This window comes from Marmota marmota, unplaced genomic scaffold, assembly GCF_001458135.2.
Source record: "Marmota marmota marmota unplaced genomic scaffold, marMar, whole genome shotgun sequence".
Classification (NCBI taxonomy): domain Eukaryota; kingdom Metazoa; phylum Chordata; class Mammalia; order Rodentia; family Sciuridae; genus Marmota; species Marmota marmota.
Genome location: NW_026000103.1, coordinates 2,316,937 through 2,337,376, shown reverse-complemented (window position 1 = coordinate 2,337,376; position 20,440 = coordinate 2,316,937). Strand labels below are relative to the sequence as shown.

Genomic DNA, 20,440 nt, shown 5'->3' with positions numbered 1-20,440 from the left:
GATTGTTCTGGAAGCGGGCGAGTCTGGCAGTACAGAGCATCAACTCCAACCCATCAGTTCACAGAACCTCTCCTGCAAAAAGGGTTTGACAAAGGAGACAGTAATATGAAGAAGGGCTCAGAGGAAAGAAAAAGTATAGAAAAAAAATGTGGGGGAAACTAGAGTTTGTGTAACATTCTGGCTGAGAACCCAACCATGATTGAAATACCTAAAGCCTAGAAGGGCAAGAACCCTACCCATCAGCTCTACCACCCTCCTCATGCGTGGCGACGGGCCTCCAGCCAAAACCACAGAGGCAGATGTGTTTCAGAATTCACAATTTTTTTGTATTTTAGAAAGACTTTGGATGACTAAGACATAAATTGTATAATATCCCTAGCAGTTTCTGGAGGAAAATGCCATACTCCAACAGGCTAAAATTACTGCAGTAAAAATGTATAAATATTTACCCAAAGTGGGATGCAGCCTATCAAAGCATGTCAATTTAGGCACAGTTTTGTCACAAAAAGAGCTTATACCGCACTGAAGAAAAAATTATGGCGTTCAGAGCTTTTGAGACTTTGAAATTGGAAGCAAGCAGTTGTGTAAAGGACACTGCTGAGATGCTGACCAGCCAAGTGACTCATCCAAAGGTACACACAGTTCACTGAAAATTCAACTCCATTGAAATGACCACACAGTTAACTGCACATCTTCTGTGTTCCAGACACTGTGTGAAATGATGAGGTTAAAGTGATTTAGTTTCCTAGGGCTACTGTAACAAAGTACCACAGGCTGGGTGGCTTAACAGGATAGAAATTTATTGTCTCCCAGTTCTGGAAGCCAAAATCAAGTCCAAAATGCAAGATCCACAGCCCATGAGGGCAGCTTCTATGCAGGACAGAAGTAGGGAAAAGTCCCTGCTTTCCCTTTTTTGGCCTAAGTTGATTAAAATATTTTTGACCCAGAATCAGCAAACGTGCTTAATGTGCAGATGGTTTCTGCTGACCTCCTTCCCTGGGAATGTAAAATGTGCTTTTATCAGGGTAGGCAGAGAGGTCTGTTTTGTGAGTTTCTCTGTGCAGTGTTTAACTGGCCTAATAGTTGTCAAAATGCCTCTGCTTCAAGGTCCTGGTAACTGGGTTTCCAGCAGAAGTGGGGGCAGGGGCCCAGGGAGTGAGCATAAAAACCTGTGCCCTGGCACAGGTGAACCTGGGGTCAGCACTAACCATGCAGGCAGCTGCCCTGTGAGACACACATAGAGCAGTCATCAGCATCGGGGTGGTTGTTGGACTTTGTTTGACTCCCATGTTTTATGATTTCACTTAAAATTGGGGGGAAACCCCATTTTTGAAACATAGCAAACAAAAAAAATGTACAAATATTATACATAAGACTTAGTGGTTTTTCATGAACTGGACCCAAACCAGTACCCAGATCTAGACAACATCCGGGAAAGCCCTCCTCACCATACCCCTCTTCTAGCTCCTACCTGCCAAGGGGTAACTACCAGCCTGACTTCTAACACCACGGATTGGGTTTGGATTTTGAGCTTATATAATTGAAAAGAAACATATCAATTTTTGTGTTTGTGGCTTTGTTCGCTCAGTTTCATGTTTATAAAATTCATCCACAGTGTTGCTTATTGCTATGGTTTATTCTCATTGTTTTATATAGTTTTGTATGAACATATCAAAATTTTTTATTCATTCATCTGTTAATGAGCATTTAGTTTTCCTCATCTGGGTGGTTATGAATAGTGCTTCTATGAATATTCTTATATGTCTTTGGATGAATATATATACATTGGAGAGGGGTGCATACTTGTATTAATTGTCTATTGCTGCATAATAAATTTCCCTCCAAACCGAGTGGCTTATAACAACAATGAACATTTATCCTTTCCCACAATTTATTGAGTAAGGAATCTGGAAGAACCATAGGCAGTTTGTGCACAAGGCCTTTCCTGAGGCTACAGTCATCCAAACACTAGCCTTGTATGGAGGATGTGCTGTTAAGGTACCTTATGCACGTGAGTGGCAAGTTGGGCTGACGGTGGTACCATTCTTCTACAGGTAGACGCTCCTTAAGACCATCTCAGTGTCCTCCTGACATGATGGCTAGCTTCCCCCCACCATGAATAAGCCATTAGAGAGAGCATCATGGGAAACTATATCCTTTATGGTCTAGCCTTGAAAGTCTCAGAGCATCACTTCTGCCTCGTTATAGTCACTGGAAGGGAGAGCCTCTATGTCCAGCCCATGCTCAAGACTCAACCTTTAGAAGGAAGGAGCAGGAAATGATATTTGGACAAATCTTATTTATTTATTTATTTTACAGTAGAATGCCTTTTGACATGTTATACACAAATGGAACACAACTTTTCACTCCTCTGGTTATTACATGGTACAGAGTCATTTCAGTAGTGTATCTATCCTACATGTATATAGAGTAATAACGTCTGTTTTATTCTACTGACCTTCCCATCCTGACAACCCCACTCTTCCCCCTCACTCTCCTCTACACAAACCAAAGTTCCTTTATTCTTCCCTACCCGCCCCCCACTATGGATCAGTATATACTTATCAGAGAAAACATCAGGCTTCGGGTTTTGGGGGATAGGTTTATTTCACTTAGCGTGATATTCTCTAGCTCCATCTATTTACCTGCAAATACCATAATTTCATTCTTCTTTAAGGCTGAGTAATATTCCATTATGAATATGTGCCACATTTTCTTTACCCATTCATCTGTTGAAGGGCATCTAGGTTGGTTCCAGAGGTTAGCTATTGTTAATTGAGTTCCTATAAACATTGATGTGGCTGTGTCACTGTAGTATGTAGATTTTAAGTCTTTTGGTTATAAACCGAGGAGTGGGGTGGCTGGATCAATGGTGGATCCATTTTAAGTTTTCTGAAGTATCTCCATACTACTTTCCATAGTGGTTGCACTGATTTGCAGTCCCACCAGCAATGTAAGAGTGTTTCTTTTTCCCCACATCCTTGGATGTTTGGACAATCTCAAAACCCTTCTTGCACCACAACATTTTATAACTTGAAAATAATCCTGCTGGGGGGGTTAAAAATAAGAGAAGTTTATTCACACAAGGATCAAAAAGAACTATATTCCACCCAGCCTTTCTTCTTCTAGTCATTTAAAATTTTGTAATGATTATAGAGAATTTTTAAGGTACTTCCAGGAGACAGCATGGTACAATAGGAAGAACACAGGCTTTGGAGTCAGATGTATCCAAGTTCAAATCCTGGCTTTACTATTTATAAATGATAGGCACTTGGGCATCTTAAGAATCCAGCATTTTAGATTCTCAGATTCCCTCAATTATAAAGTGAGTAAAATCAATGGATCCTATGTCTCTGGAGAAAACTGAATAAACTAATGTGTTTACATGCCCTGTGCAATGGAAGACCCCTTCTATTTGCTCATTTGTCAAGAATTTATTAACCATCTACATTAATCATCTACAAGGTAGTATGATGGACACTGTGAGGGTTCCAAAACTGACTCAGACACAGGCCTGACCTCAGAAGGTCTGTTCTGTAGCAGAACCCTGGACAGACAGGACAACTATAATCCAACTGAGAAAATCACCAGTGTCTGGAGCAAGTGTGAATGCCATCTTTTAAATATGGGTGAAATTTGAATATGTAGAAATGGAAGAAATTTTGAGGGATAAGGGAAAAAACAAAAGGTATTCCAAACTAGGAATACAGCTTACATAAAGATGGAGCTAGAAAACTCTGGGGCATAAATGGATGTAGTTCATTATAGGTATAAACAGTGTAGATGAGAGGAGTTAGTGCACATAGGAATAGGACAGTAGGTACCTTTTAGGATAGCAGGAAAAGATGAGAGTAGACACTTACTTTTACAGTCTGATGAAAATCATTAAGGCCAAAGATTGTTAAACCAATTTTCGAGCTGGCTATGAAAGCTAGGCAGACTAGCTACTCAGGAATATACTGCCATGCTTTTCTTGGCTAACTCCCGTTTGTAGAATCTTTGTGCCTCCTACTGTAAACAGAACCTTCTAAAACTGATCATTAGAGAACACTCTGACTCGGAGCCCAAGCAACTGAGCTTTGTACTTATCATTCCCATTTTGGAGGCTGCAACAACGGGGAGGTGCAGTGGGCTGTTTTTATAGGCCCTTAGCTCACTATAAATGTACTTCTCAAGACTCAGCCATTTAGAACTGGCCAATTCATGCACTCAACTCATCTGTGTGTTTGACTTCTATGTCCAGATAATGAGCCGCTCACTCCACTTACTTCCCTTCAGGAAGACTGATCTATTTAGCAGCCTCCACTTCTTGTTACATTATCCAGTCCCAGGCAGTGATGATATTTATACATAAGACAGAGATGTTTCTGGGCTGTGATGGAAGTTTGAAGAAAGTTGGAGCCAATGACCTTTCACTTTGAAGCCAAAGAATAACAAGCACAAATTTTTTTTTTCAGTCTCACTGAGAATGGGGGTTAGAAAAAATTAGCAGAAAATCTTTTCCTAGACCCACCATTCAATATGTGGTAGCCAAACTTTCTATGTACATAACTTATTTGTAACATAGCACCTTAATTTTCACAAAGCTTGTGTGTTCCATCAAAGTAGACATGGTTTAATCATTACTGGAGATTTTGTAGGTAAATATTGGATGTTCTACTTTGCCACCCTCTTTGCTTTACTCTAAGTGAATTCTAGAGTATAAAGAGGAAGGACGTGTTCTAGGCACAGGATAGAATTCCTAGCCAATCTTTGCCTAGAACTTCCCACATTCCAAGTTGGAGATTTTTAATCAATTAATGACCCTTGAGTTCATAGGAAATGTTCTCTGCATGGGAACTAAGGCAGTCTTTGTCCTCTCTGATTTTTTCTCAGGTGGGAAATTGGCAAGTGGAGTCCATGTAGTCTCACCTGTGGTGTAGGCCTGCAGACCAGAGATGTCTTCTGCTCTCACCTGCTTTCCAGAGAATTGAATGAAATGGTAATCCTGGCTGATGATCTGTGTCGCCACCCTAAACCCAGCACAGTGCAAGCTTGCAACCGCTTCAATTGCCCCCCAGCATGGTACCCTGCACAGTGGCAACCGGTGAGTTCTCAGGTTACTCAATACTGGAGCATATGTTTGCAATAGCTATTCATGGCAAAGGATTCTTGTCCCACTAAGGGAATGTTCAAGTGCTGCTCATCCCTTCCTTCCTAGTACTTCCTTAACCTTATTCAAATCTAAAGCTGTTAATTATGAACACCATGTTCTTTCTACTGTACCACACCCCACTGATCTCCAAAAGCAACTCAAACGACCCATCTGTTAATCTTGAGTGTATTCATGACAGAGTTGGAATCAAGCTAAGGAAAAATTTCTAAAATATAGATAATATGGTGGGTTTTTCATAAAGCTAAATTGTTTCTGAATCCAGGCCCTTTCTACTTTTGCTATTTAAAAATTCTAAGAAATTTGGCCATTAGATAATGATTTTTTTTTTAACTTCATTACCTAGCAAAGTAAGTTAGAAATCCAAAGTCAATTTCAGATATCTATCTTCATTTTCCTGTTTCTGTGAATTCTATAAGTCTGGGAACCATTGTTTTAAAACAAGAATAGGCAAACTCCAGCCCACAAGCTAAGGCCTACCCTGCAGCCCTTTTTGTAAATAAAGTTTTACTCAAACATAGCCACACCCATTCTTTTACTTAGTATCTGTGGCTGCTTTTGCACTATAAGGGCATATTGTGTGGTTGAATCAGAGACCCTATGACTCACAAAACCTAAAATATTTACTCTCCCTCCTTTTACAAAAATGTCTGTTGATGCTGCACCAAAATTTTACATAATAATAATAATAACCCAACTATTCTATTATAGTAGCCATCTATCTAAAAATCAATGTATATTTCTCCAGTTTGTTAAATTACCTTCTTGTTTGACTTTGAAGAACACAGAAGGATTTTAAAATGATCACTTGCATATCTTATTTTGCAATGTGCTCATTCATCATCTGGACTTCAGATTTAGCTCTAAAGTGACAAGAAAGGTCACAAAAAGTAAGCCTGAAAGGTGGCAGGGACATACTTCCTTGTTTGAGATAGTTTTAAACATTCAGAAGTGTCCTAGTTTGGGTGATAAGTTATATGGTCACCACCTGAAGGGAGAGGCTGGCCACTTACAAAGGTTTGCCTTAGTGCTAAGAAAGGGGCTGCCACTCCCAGGCAGCCAAATATCCTCCAGGCCCTTCCTTCCTTCCTTCTCCCTGTCCATCTTGGGGCTGTGGTTTAGTTAAGTACTCCAAGGAGCAAGTGAGCAAAGCACTAAAATACAGTCATCCCTTCATATCCAGATTGTCCACATCTGTAGGTTTAAGCAATGGCACATTATATACAATCTGGTTAAGCCTGCATGGTTGCCTTTGAGCTAAACATGTATAGACTTTTTTCCCTTGTCATTACCCCCTAAACAATAGAGTATAACAACTATTTACATAGCATTTACATTAAGTTAGGCATTATTTGTAATCTTGAGATGATTTAAGGATGCAGAAGGATGTACGTAGGTTACATGCAAATACTATGCCATTTTTCATGGAGAACTGGAACCAAATCAGAGGAGGATCATGGAACCAATTCCTTGCATGTACTGAGGGATGACTACAAAGTAGCTAGAAACAGACTCTGACTATATATTTTCTTTTCAAGCTTAAACGTATTATGGCTAAGTTCATAAATTCTATACCACTGTGTGATAGTTTGTGGAAGTAAAGAGAATGTACTATATCTTGAACACCAATGTACCAGGATTTTACTAAGAAATATATATATTATTCCACATCTACTTGAAGTTAATTCTCACAACTATTCAGTGAAAATTAGGCTTTATTATCCTTATTTTAGGTTTGAGGAAACTGGGGTTCACACTGCTAGCAAATTTAGGGGTGGCCATCACTCTTGTTTTATGGGGTACTTTCCATAATAACAAACCCCATTGTTGTATGGCTGAAAGGGGCCTTGAGGATCATATATGAGCACTCTTGTTCTATGGATGATGTAACCGTGGCTTAGATGTAGCGTTGCTCAAGATCATACCGCCTGGACCAGATCCCAGGTTCCTGGCTTCTAGTGCATTTATGCTGAGCTGCCTCTAATTAGAGTAAATTGATGACCTTAAACTGTGCCGCTAAACCTAGGAAAAGGTGAAGAGTCAGTTCAAATCAGTTTCCACTTTCAGAAAGTCCATGTATTACCTGTAGCATATCCTGTCATTAGGTACAGAGTAGATTGTGGCTAAAATGTTTATTATGAGACAAAATGAATGAGGAGATCAAGTGTACCTTCCCATGGGCCCTGAATTTCTGGCTTTATGTCCTCCAGGTCAGACTCTCTAAACCTGGAGTAAACAATAGGCTATTCTTCTTATCTTATTTTCTAGAATCCTACTCCTGTAATTAAGCTTTGTTGGCAAAATTAGTCATTCCTAATCTCTACTAAAAAGAAAGGAAATCATGTGTGCTGGAAAGAGGAGTAACTTTAAGCCCCTGAGCTGATTGGCTGTGGCTCAGGACACCACTAGTTAGGATACCAGCTGCTGATGCCCACTTGCTTGGTTAGACCACTGATTCTTCAGCAGTCCTAGGTGGGATAAGGAAACCGGTGTGCATGCGCATTCTCATACCCATTTAGCTATATGGATCTGCCAGAGGATGTTGCTGATGCCTCTCATCCTTCAACCAGCCCCCAGCCTTTGTTCAGATGAAAGAAAAGGAGATGGGTTCGAATCCTTCACTTAAAAAAAGGCAATCTGATGGGCATTAATCTGTTGGCGTGGACACTCTTCCTCCTTGCTGTTTGAACACAGGGTCACCACAGATTTCTTGTGTATGTTTCTTTTCCTGGATAAAAAGGACAAATTACATGAATTGTCCCCTGCTAGATAGGAACACAATCTCCTTTGTTCTTTGTTGAGCACTTGCCTGACAGATGGTGAATAGCCAATATTTATATATTCTGCAGCTCTGCCAAGGACCACGCATTAAGTCCAAGTACTTATATTAAAATTTTGTCTTAGAAACAAACAAGCAGAAATAAAGCAGAAATCAAATTCCAGCTTTGGTTGTTAGAGGACCATTTAATTTCATTTTTACCTCTTACTCAATAATTTATCTCTTGGTTTTGATCTCTGATCTTGTATGAAGAACTCATTTAATATTTGCCTATCTAGCTTTAGTATCTTGTTTCTATTTAGATGGCTTCTGAATACTTACATTTTCCACATATTATTCTTCTGCCATTTTTTCTAGATTATTAAACTCATCCTTCCCCTCTTCCCCTTCCTCCTCTTCATCTTTGGTGTTGGCTATAAATGAACTCTGAAACACCACACCCTTGTATCACACTGGAGAATTACCACAGCATGATTAAAAGTCACTGCTATATATACCACAGATTAATCTGAAACAGTGTGATCACGACTGCCTTCTGCTAGGATTTTTCTCAAGGATTCTCTATAGCCATATCATAAAGCCACTATGTGAAAGTCTGAGGCCTTCACTACTGCAAATCTGCCCCTGCCCTATGCCCAGCTGTGGCCCCATCGTGCATTCCTTTACCTGCTCTGCTCCCTGCCCACCTGCAGTTTCCCTCCCCTCTGCCTCTCAGAATCCATCAGAAGCCCTCTCTCCTCTGGCAGGACTCCTCTAACTCTACCATCCCCCGACACTGAAACTACAGAGTGTTCAAAGTCAGTCCTGCTCACTGAAGTGACCTGGTGGAGACTTTCTTGTGGCTTCTGAATTAGATTACAAGGTCAATGAAGGCAGGTACCAAGTTTCAGTGGGACACATAACACCCAGTGCATTTAGACTAGACCTAGAAGATGCTGTGGAAAAGGCACATGCCAGGTATGCCAGGCTCATTTATTGATCATTTGCAACATCTTAGCAAGTTACTTTTTTTTCTCTTTTTTTTTTAATAAAAGCAGCACATACAGTGCATCACCTGTAAGGCAACTCTGGGCTCCTGACATCCTTAACTCACTTAATCCTCACTCTCCTATGTTATGGTTACTAATATTATCTCCATGTTGCAGATGAGGAGCCTGGAGCACTGTGAGGTCAACGTGAATTCCAGCTTCACATAGTATAACTCGTTCTGCGGCTCTTGCATTTTCTGTCTTATTCCTTGCAGTGTCCTTGAGAGGAAACAAGGTTTGAGGGAAGGGTTGTCCCAACTCACATAGCTGGCAATGGAAAAGGGGGCCTCTGAATGCTTCAAAACCCCTTCTTGCTCAGCTTTATATTTGCTCTGAAGTATTAAAATGCAAGGAAATTTGAAAACATAATAGCCTGATAATTTGCAGTTTACATAAAACTCAATATTTGATGCCAATATCCAGGGCAGTTAATCTGTGTGTTAGCTTCCTATGGACACTGTAGCAAATTACCACAAATTTAGTGGCTTACAACAGGAATTTACTCTCATGTAGCTCTGAAGGGCAGAAGTCACTGGGCTAAAATCAAGGGGTCAGCCAACTCCACAGGAGGATCTATTACATTTCCTTTTCCATCTGGTAGAGGCCACATGCTTCTTGGCTTCTGTACAGTCCATTCCTCTGTCTTCAAAGCCTATCACCCAAGCCACTGACTCTGTTGTCATATCCTCTCCTGCCTCTTATCAGGACCATAGTGACCACATAGCTCACCAGGATCATCTCTCTATCTCCAGACCCTTAACTTAATTTTATCAGCAAAGTCCCTTTCATAATGTTCAGGCAACATGTTCACAGGTACTAGGGATCAAGATGTAGGTGTCTTTGGGGTCATTATTCAGCCATCTTTAATGTGGGCTAAGCACATGGTCTCTACTAGCACAAGGTCTTGGAGATTGAAAACCTGCCCTCTGCTACCCCTCCCCCACCACTGTCTATGGCATTTGCAGCAGTATTCCTTAATGTTTAATTCTAAAAATTAACTTTTAAAATGGACTAAGAAAAAAAAGGAGAAATATGCTGAAGGGTTAAACTGAAATGAATGCCCTCAGTCTGAAGCATGGGATTTATATTTCTCTATACTGTGTATGTTTTATGTTCAGGATTGTGTCCTCCCAACTGCACATACACATTGCACACATCTGTGCTGAGACAGGAGCAATCTCCACAGCTCCTAGCCCCCTCCACCAGCTGAAAACCATGATTAGATTGCCTTTCCCCATAAACCTTTTTTCATCAGAGTCACAGTTCAAACTGCATAAGTTTAGCTGTGTAAAAAGGCAATACAAGAGAGGAATTTCTGCCAGCAATATGAAGGGAAAAAAATGAATGATAACTATAAATGCTTGAAAAATAAAATTTTCATGTTCTAGATTAAAACACACACACTCTCTCTCTCTCTCTCTCTCTCTCACACACACACACACACACACCTATCTTGGTTTGGATTAGAGGGCTGAATTCTGTTAGAAAGTGAAGTGATAGTCATCTGGGGTTTTTTGTATCCCAGTAACTAAAGTATAAATCTATGTAACTCTAACTTAGAGGCCATATTTATTTGAAATGTTGTGTCTCAAGAGAAGAAAATCCTATTAGGATGTTTGCGCATTCCTCTGCCCACACTGCTCCCTGCCCACCTGCAGTTTTCCCTCCCCTCTGCCTCTCAAAATGTCAACCAGGAACCCTCCTTCCTCTTCCAGGACTTATTTTCAAAAATATATTTCATAAGAAAATGAACACTTGATTCTATCTTTAGAATCAACAATAAATATATCAAAACAGAGATCAAAGGTCAAATTTCACGTATGGAGAAGGTTTTTTAAAGTTTATTAGCAGAAAGAGCCTTGTCATAATTGCTCTGAATTTTAGTGGATCTGTACATTACAACATAATAGAAGTATTAACCAGAAGGTGCATCGTGCAGGCCTCGTACTTCTGGGGTTAAGAAAGCTTAATCAACAGTAGTTGAACAAGGTAAATCTAATTCTCAGACAGGTTGGTGTAAAAATATCATCTTTATTTTAATAATTTTGTTTAGTGAGATCAAGTCCTCATTTTTTTTCTCTAAGCCCTAATTTAGTTTGACTCTGTTATATACCAAGCACTGTCTCCACCTGCCTTGGGGCCTCTCAATCTCCTCTGTTGCCAAAATGCCTCCATCTCCAAAAGTCTGACACCAAGCTTGGTACACACGAGCCTGTGCCCTTCCCCAGCAGACCTGGTCTCCCTGCATCGGTCTTTATGGCAGGTTGTCACTGCTGTCTAGCCTGTTCCCTAGAAATGGAGCCATTCTCAGCCTCAAGTATCTGTCATAGTCAATACCCATATCTTCTCGGTTCCAGCTCCTATATCCACCCACCTGGTGCTCTCTTCCTTTCTAAACCTCCTCCTGCAGCACTGTCCAAGTCCTTACCATCAAGTACCAACTGTTATACACAGCCTCTGGCTGCATCTCCAGTGTTGTCTTGTGTAACTCTCATTCAGAGTTTCCAATGTGAGATGGCGGTTCTTTACTTCAGGCCCTTTCCTGAGCCATAAAAATACTAATATTTGTTGAGAACCCCCAACAAAGGGTATGGTATGCAGCATTATCTAGATGTATCTAACCAAAATTCCCTTTCTCCATGGCACACCTGTTAATGCCTCACAGGGCAATATTCTTTCTTTGCCTATACTGTCTAAGTCATTTCCTACAAATTGGATCATGTTATCCCTGCTTTAAAACCGCTTTTGATACCTAATGATTTTAAGATTGTGTTCAAAGACCTTTTACCATCTGCCCCTGTTCTAATGTCTCAGGCTGGTTTCCTGACCTTTCTTCCTCATGAACCTTCCCTTCTCAGGACAGCTGAGTTATATGAACACTCATGTTCTTTCATACTTTGGATGTGTGCACACACGACTCTGCCCCTGCCCAATCACTCGCTGATACCTCCTCTATTAGCTGCCCCAACTTTTCCATAAAGATTTGGTGGCACTCTCCATTGTATCCCCTTTTTGTAAAACTGGTCACATTTTGCAGAAAGTATTTCTCCCTCACTGGACTTCAGATACCTGAAGTTTAGTAACCATTTTATTCATCCTAATTTCAAGACACTTAATACAGTGCCTGGCACTTAGCAGGTATTCAATAACTGTTTGCTGAAAGAATGAATGAGTGAATGAAGAAATGAGTGAAATGAATTAGAAACTATAAACAGAGGAAGTTATGTTAAACCTGGAAAGTTGACCTTAGAAACAGAAAATAAGTTGCACTTTGTGTTGGGTTCAATAATATGATTTGAAATTCTAAGGAAATGAACTCAGCTCTCAGTAAATTAAACAACTGAGATGAAACCAAAAGCATCAATACAGGCAGAATTTATTAATATGCTGATTATGGGAAAAATCTTTAAAAATATAGGTCACTTGAGTCATTGTATTTCTGTATAGGAACATAACTTTTAAGTGTTTTTCTTATTGCATATTTCTTACTTTTCTTATAAAAATAATGAACCCATGACCTTGTATCATGAAACACATGTGGCAGTTAGTATATGCAATATAAATACTATTTTTGTTATTTACTTTTATTGCATATTTTTAAAATAATACCCCTTTCCAGAGATTTACCTCTTCATACCAGAATATTATTTAAATGATGATTCATAAGGCAAATGTTTTTTCTCTAATTTTTTTAACTTTCTCTTGCTATTGCCCCTTTTGAAACATTTTCTTCTCTGAGTTCTGCCTCTGACCGACAGCATCACTAGGTAATCTCAGCATGTTTACAAAGTTACCATAGAATTTGGAGCCTTTACTAATTTGGAAGTTGTCACAGAATTTGGAGCCTTTACTAATTTGAAATTTTTATCTTCCACCATTTTTGAAGATTGACAAAAACAACTTTCATCCATGTAAACACACTGAGGAAGATTTTTGAGCATAGACAAGACAAGTGTTTAAGAGCAAGATTCCTGCCAGTATTCCCTTAGCTAGAGGGCTGTCCCCCATACTTGGAGAGTCAGCAGAGCACTCACTGCCACTGGCTCAGATCCACTGCTGATGTCCGGAGAAGCAGCTTCTGACTAACGATAAAACAGCCTGATAAAAGATGGATGATCAGCCCATCAGCTGGATGTTTGTTTTACATCTTTGAAACATCTGGATTTGGGGCTCTTTCGTTCATCCAATCATCAATTCAGCAAACATTTATGAAGTGCACATTCTTTGCCAGACACTGCACTAGGCACTGGGGAGTATAAAGATGAATAAATCCCCTTTCCTCAAAAGGCTCCTAATCCTGTGTGCATGTAGGGAGGCAGAGGAAATTATCAGACATGCAACGAGTCCTTTCAGAAGAAATATAGTACCCTTCCAGGCAGGGGTCAGGGTGGGGTGGAGACGATCTATTTGCCAAGATGCAGGGGGATAGAGAAGTTTTGCTAAGGAGTAGCCTGTGAACTTGGCCTTCAAGAATGTCTTGAGAGTTTCAGGATGAGCCACAAGCTGAGGGGCATTGCTCACAGGGTGGACAACATGGTGTAAGGCCTGAGCAGAGAAAGTATCTGCATGTTCAGGGAAAGGAAATTTGTCTATTATAGCTAAAGCACTGGCACGTGGTAGAACCTCAAGGAATGTTCCAGAAAATTCATTGCTGGTTAGGGCGTGTGGGCCCTGAAGGATATTCTCAGGAGTCTGGACTTTATATTCTAGGCATTGAGAATCTTCCATAAGCTATTTGTGCAAGTCAAACTTTAAAACAAGATGATTTTTAAATTTTTCATTAAAACTGTTTTATCATCATGCTGTTATAGATTTCTATATAATTATTTGAGGTCTGTCCCTTAAATTATGTCCTACCTGCAAAGTGACAACCCAGCTGTGTTATTGTGAGTGGTCACTCTCCAGTACAATTTTATTACATCTCCATTTTTTGAAATATCACAGATTATTTTCATCACCTACTTCCTCAGTTTGAAAGAAAGAAAATTAACTTACCTTTTTCTTTATTCAACTACTTATTTATTTTCAGAACATTTAATTCATACTGAAGAGAAGCCCATATGCTTCATAAAATATTTAGAAAAAGAATTCTTCAGCCACCAAACATTGAAGCAATCTGTACTCCTGCAAATCCAACATCAATAGTGAAGTATCTAAAATTTTGAACAACAAGTAACAAACTTAGCATGTTCTTTATGGATGTTGAACTCAGTAGGATTTGTGGGGAATTTGTGAATTATCATCAAATGAAAAAGAAAAGATGTAATTTTGAGGCTTAGAGGATAATGGTTTTATGAAACATCCATTACTTCTCTCAAAAATATACTACATTTTCAACTGTGTAAATACTTGTGGATCACATCAAAATACTACATATCTCCAGAATCCATTATAAAATGTTACTCTACCATTTCACTTACACCCTGACCACTTCTTTATGATGAAACAAGCAAATTATTAATTAAAAAAAGATATGGAAAGAAGAAAATGAGTGATGGAATGGAGTTTTGAATGCACACTTCAAAAGCTTTTAATATGAACAGTAAAAGAAGCATAATCCCTTTCTTCATATACTTTGATAAGATAGTGGGTGGTAATTTCTGAAAGAACAAGAAGTATTTAAAATCACTATTTTTAAAACAAACTGAAGTAATAGGATAGAGACTGGCTTCACTAATCTGATTGGGAAGATTAGAGATGACCTCTCCATGCAGGTGAGAATGGAAACAAACCTGAATGAGTAGAAAGCCTTAGCCACATGCTGATCTAAGAGAAGAATGGTCCAGGTAGAAAGAAGATCATCACCTACCTAGAACCAAGCTTGTTCTATGATTGGTATTTAGTCAATTTATGTGGAATGAGTGAATGAAGTTGGAAGGATTTGACTTCAACAGTCTGGAAGTTCCATCAGGGTCAGGACCAGAAAACACCCAGGACTTTGCAAGACCAGGTTAGAGAAGTTTGGATTTTAATTTTAAATGCAAGGGGAAACCATTGGAGGGTTTTAAATGAGGAAATTATGTGATCTGATTCATGCTTTCATTGAAGAATTTTTCTTTTTTTGTGTCCAAAATGTTGGTAGTAACAAATATGATTACAGTGTACTAAATGTGGTCCCAAAATAAGTTGCTAGGAAGACTCCCTGCATGCTTTTATGTCTAAATTGAAATTATTCTATTTTGAAAGAATGTTGGAAAGAAAACTAAAAACCTGCTGTGGCTCACTTCCAAGCCTGATGTATATTCTGAACTGCAGAATAATGATGTGCCTTAGCTTATCATCAGGAACTTTACCAGTTCATCTCCCAGCTAGGGCTGCAAGATCCTCATTATCACCATGGAACCCTAGCATGCAGTCACAAGACCTGCAAATTGATAAGTGACAGGGGCTGGACAGAAGCAACTGCAAAACAACCAACCCAGAATGATGAGTATACAGGGAAATAGAAAAGCAAAACTGTACACCATCAACACAAAAAGTTCTTAGTCAAGAGTCAAAAATGTGAATAAATATAATATTAGAGAAGGAAAAAGCATTAAATAGATTATTAAATCACTCCAGATGCTTGTTTATTTATGATTGTTAAGCATATAGATGAGAAAAAGACTCAAAAAATAGAACATTAAGTGTTAAATGTTAAATAAACCAAAAATGGTTGTACATGATGCACTACCACATTAGAAACCCAGAAATTAAAAAGAAAGAGTGTTCTAGAATGTGATAAGACATAGTTGAAAAGAAATACTTGATTAATTATTATCTTAGTTTGTTTTGTATTGCTAAAATAGACTATCACAGAGTGAATGTTTTATACAGAAATTTATTTCTCATAGTTCTGGAGGCTGGGATTCCAGGATCAGGGTTCCTGCATATCTGTGTGTGGTGAGGACCTTCTTCCTGTTTCATGAATCGCACCTTCTACCTGTGACCTCACACAGTGGAAGGGATAAGGCAGCTCTCTGGGCCTCCTTTATAAGAGCACTAATCCTATCCATGAGGGCTTTATCATCCTCATGGCCTAATCACCTCCCCAAAGCCTCCACACCCACTTCATAACATCATCTTGGGAGTTAGGATTTCAATATATGAATGGGGAGGGGGTCACAAACATTCAGACCACAGCACTGGGAAGCTATCTAGAAATGTTTGCAGTAGTCCAGACAGGAGATATGGTATCTTGACCTCTTAGGTATTTCAAAGCCAAAACTTATTGTTTTGTAGAAAATCTGACAGCATTTGCTTATGAGTTGGGTTTTAGGGGAAGGTAGTGAGGAAAAGGGTTCTCAAGGGTACTGCTGAAGTCTAACCCTGGACATGGCACCTTTAAATAATTAGGGAAGACAGAGAGAGGAACAATTTGGGGGTGAGGTTGGAGGAGAAGTATCCACAGTTCCACTTTGAACATATACAAATGGCAAAGACTACTTCCATTTAAGCGGACATGTGGAGTAGGCATAGGGGAGAACCTACAACTAAAATTTTTGATTTGCCACAATGACTTTTTTTCTTTCTGACAATTGTGGCTTTGAAAAATTACATTAAGTTTGTGGAAAAATTTTAGTAATTCACAGAATGGAAAGTATTGTGAAGAATGCAGTCCCTCAGTTTGGCACATCCTTAAGAGTCAATAATCCACATGGTTAGTTATCTAGTTATAAAAGAATTCTGAAAAAGACCGAACAATAAAAGGTTATAACTAATCTAATTACAGCATAACTGGCTGGTTAAAACATAGAATTTGACAGAAATAAGAGAAGGTTGAACCTAAGAAATCATGCAAAAGACTATAAAACTAAATTTAAAACTTTAGTTATCCATAGTAACAAGGATTATTCTAAGTAAATGGAATTCTTAGCCATACTAATTCAAATTTCTCCTAAATACCAACTTCAGTTCAATGCTATAAATATTTGTTGAAACTTAAATTCACAGATGGTACTATTCTAAGCAAGATGGGTACAATCTGAGTTAACATGAAATTCTTTAATATTTTATTGAATTGCATTTAAATAAGAAATACAAATTTTTAAATGTGTTTCTCTAATAAGTGAAAATTCCAGGTTGTCACTGAAATAAGCCACAATGAAACCAAAGTCTAATAGTATAGATTTTTCTTCTTAAGGGCAAAAGTCAGTAGAAAAGTCCTTGGAAGGAACTATTTGGCTCTGTGATAAATAATAGGTACTCTATAGATTCCCCTCTATTGTCTAGCTTCAACACATTGCTTAGGAGCTATGTTCAATTATAGCCTTTCGACTCAGAAATCAAAGGATTTAGGGAAAACAGGTTTCCAGGGTCAGTCACCAAACTGTAGATAACTATTGTGGAATGTAGGTCCCTAACTTGGATCCTGGGCTAGCAGTCAGTTATGATCTTGAGAGTGGAAGCTAAGACTTTAAAGTACACAGCACCCTCCCTCCAGTAAGGTGAGAGTTTAAGGCCCACTCTCAGCAGGCCTAGGAAAGAGGCAAAAATGTCTTCCATTGGTTCTGCAAGCAGAGAGGAGTTGTTACAGAATAGGGGAGATAACCCAAATTTGGGCTTGTTCTCCAGTTATGTTCAGTGCATGGTGCTCAGTAGGAGCTTAGTGAATGTTGCACTGAATGAAAATAAACCAGTTCCAGCCCCTGTATAGCCTCAGTTGGGCAACTTCATCTCTCTGAACCTTTGTTGTTTTATTGTAGAAATAAGATCTACATCATAGGGTGGTTTCACCTTTTTTGTTAGCCTTCAGTGGTAGGTAGGTGATCTTAACTAGAGAAAATACATTTTTTTCCCTTATGAGATTCAATAAGGTTGTTTTGTTTAGAATTTTTTAAGTTATACATACAAAAAAAAAGTTGTTCATCATATGTCTGGATCATTTGAAAGACTCTAGAATTAAAAGGCTAGACCAAACTAATGGCTTTTCAAATGTCATTATCCAATAGCTTTGTGGTCTCAAACAATTCACAATTGTAAACAAGTGACATATTGGCTTGGGTGGGGTCCAAACAACCACTGATCCTAACAGACCCTTCTGGGTCCCAGATTTTCCTTCCCATGTTTATTTTATTCCATTGGGGATAGTAAAGGGGCATTAATTTGGAGAAATGGTTCTCAGCTCTGACTACACAATAGAATTATCTGGCAAGAATGAGCTAGGAAGTCATTTTTGAAAACATAGTACTTGAGACCCACCTTCCACAATTTCTGATTTGTTAAGTTTAGGTTTTTGCCTGGACATCAGCACTTTCCCAATCTCCCCAGGTGATTTCAACGTGCATCCAAGGTTGACACCACCAAGTAAGAGAGTGAAATGTGGGCCCCAGTAGTGTTTTGACTACACACTAGCACACTGTTGTCCCCGCTAGAGCCTTGATGGTAGGCAAAAATACCCATTGCAATTCTAAGTACAGCTGACCACACACAGCCTACCTCACACTAGCAATCACTGCAACAGGAGGGATAACTACTTCAGTGCATGCTCTCTGGCTTTTTAAACCCAGGCCTAATTTCTCAACATAGGCGGCAAGTGAAAGACAAGAGACTCTCTAGAAGATTTTTTTTTTTTAATATCAGAAATTAAACCCAGGAGCATTTAATCACTGAGCCACATCCCCAGCCCTTTTTATTTTTTGAGACAGGGTCTGACTAAGTTGCTGAGGCTAGCTTTGAACTTAAAATCCTCCTGTCTCAGCCTCCCAAGCTGCTGGGATTACAAACATGCACCATGGCACCCAGCTCCCTAATTATTTTTAAGTAAACTAGCCCCAAAACAGAGAAGTGATAAGTGGATATATTAAATAGCTAGGGTTATATCTGACTGGAAGTGGTAGAAAACTCAAGAGAAGAATGGCTTCTGTAAGGTGGAAAGTATTTCTTTCTCACAAACATAGGCAGTCCAAGGCTGATGCGGTAGCATCACAGTCAGAGGCCAGGCTTCTTTCATCTTGCCTATCATAACCCAAGAAGAAAACTGCAATTTCAGACATTGTGTGAACACTCCAGCCTGCAAGGAAGAGAGAGGGAAGGGAAAGGTGCCAGGCTGTCTTTGCACACACTTCCCTGACGGTGCTTACAGCCAATCTTTTATATCCCATGGACAAGCATTTAGTCAAATGGCCATGTCTACCTTCCAGAGAGGTTGGCCCCAAATAGCCTATGCTGAAAGCCACACACCCAGCTGAGGATGGGGGCTCTTTTGCTCTTGAAACAGAGGGAATAGATATTTGGAAATGGCCAACAGTCTATGCCTCAGGGGTCCCCTCTCCCACCTCATGCAGCTGGATTAGAACTATTAAGTTATGTGTAAACAATGTGTTTTACTGGGGTCCCCCGAAAACCACTGACAGGAGGCTATTTTTCTTACATTCTGAATTTCAGCAGCTCTGGCTCCCACTGCCCTAAGAAATCACCAATCCAACAAAAAAATAAGGAGTTGTTTAGAAAACCAGCCCCTAAATACAATGCCTGCCCAGTGTGGCAGAGTGAGTGCTCACATTCAGAGGGAAAGAACTCTCCTCCCTGCAAATTTCTGCAAATTGATACTGATGGCAGGAGAGCTTGCTCTTATTCATCCTGGAAGCAGCACAAATTATTTTCACGGGGTCGTAAATATGTTGAACACTCTGTTATACTAACCTCTTAAACCAGTTGTCTTGAGCAGCTACAAATCATAGTTCAGGAGCAACTTTCTAAGATTCCAAGGCCCCTGACATTCCTGGATGCTCAAGCTAAATACCTGGGATTAAGAGTGAAGGGTATGTAGATTTTGCTACAAAATTCATTTCAAAGAGAGGGGGAAAAAGTCCTTTGGCCTGATGCCTAGTTTGTCATAGTCATTTTGTTGTTGTTGTTGTTGTTTGTTTGTTTGTCAATTTTATTTTATTTATTTATTTTTAGTTTTTAATTTTTATACTCTTTACTCAGCCAAGGCTCAGGTGAGAATTGGTGGTCAAACTACCTTCCTGCATTGAATTTCTCTTTCGTCCCTCCCCAGTGTTCCAGGACCTGTGGTGGAGGTGTTCAGAAACGTGAGGTTCTTTGCAAACAGCGCATGGCTGATGGTAGCTTCCTGGAGCTTCCGGAGACCTTCTGTTCGGCCTCCAAGCTGACTTCCCAGCAAGCCTGCAAGAAAGAGGACTGCCCCAGTGAGTGGCTCCTCTCAGACTGGACAGAGGTATGATGTCCCCTAGATGGAGAGAACAAGAGGCATGAGTAGGAAAAGTGACCCCAAACACATACATGGGAAAGACAAGAGAACCAAACAATTCTCTGAACACTACAGGGCAGTATTTTGTAACTATTTATACCATAGTATATAACTAGCTTTTAACTAGGCTACAGGGACCTGTGCTATGTGGCCAGCCCTTACCCGACATTCAGAAGCTGAGGATTGTAAATGGGCTCCTCTTGGAACAAGACCAGAACACGGGGTTCTTCTCCCTAGAGCTCCACTCCCTCCCCCTCCTCCTGACCTCCCGGCACCTCCTACTCCCA

At 39.6% G+C, this 20,440-nt stretch overlaps 1 protein-coding gene across 4 annotated transcripts in view; it reads left to right on the top strand.

Moving 5' to 3' along the window:
* The window catches only part of Adamtsl1 (ADAMTS like 1), a 905,649-nt gene that overhangs the window by 779,087 nt on the left and 106,122 nt on the right, over window positions 1-20,440 (top strand). For all 4 annotated transcript variants that reach the window (XM_048783907.1, XM_048783906.1, XM_048783909.1 and 1 more), the window contains 2 exons: window positions 4,876-5,086; window positions 19,941-20,120. In XM_048783907.1, the coding sequence (XP_048639864.1) occupies window positions 4,876-5,086; window positions 19,941-20,120 (391 nt within the window). The remainder of the gene's footprint in view (window positions 1-4,875; window positions 5,087-19,940; window positions 20,121-20,440) is intronic.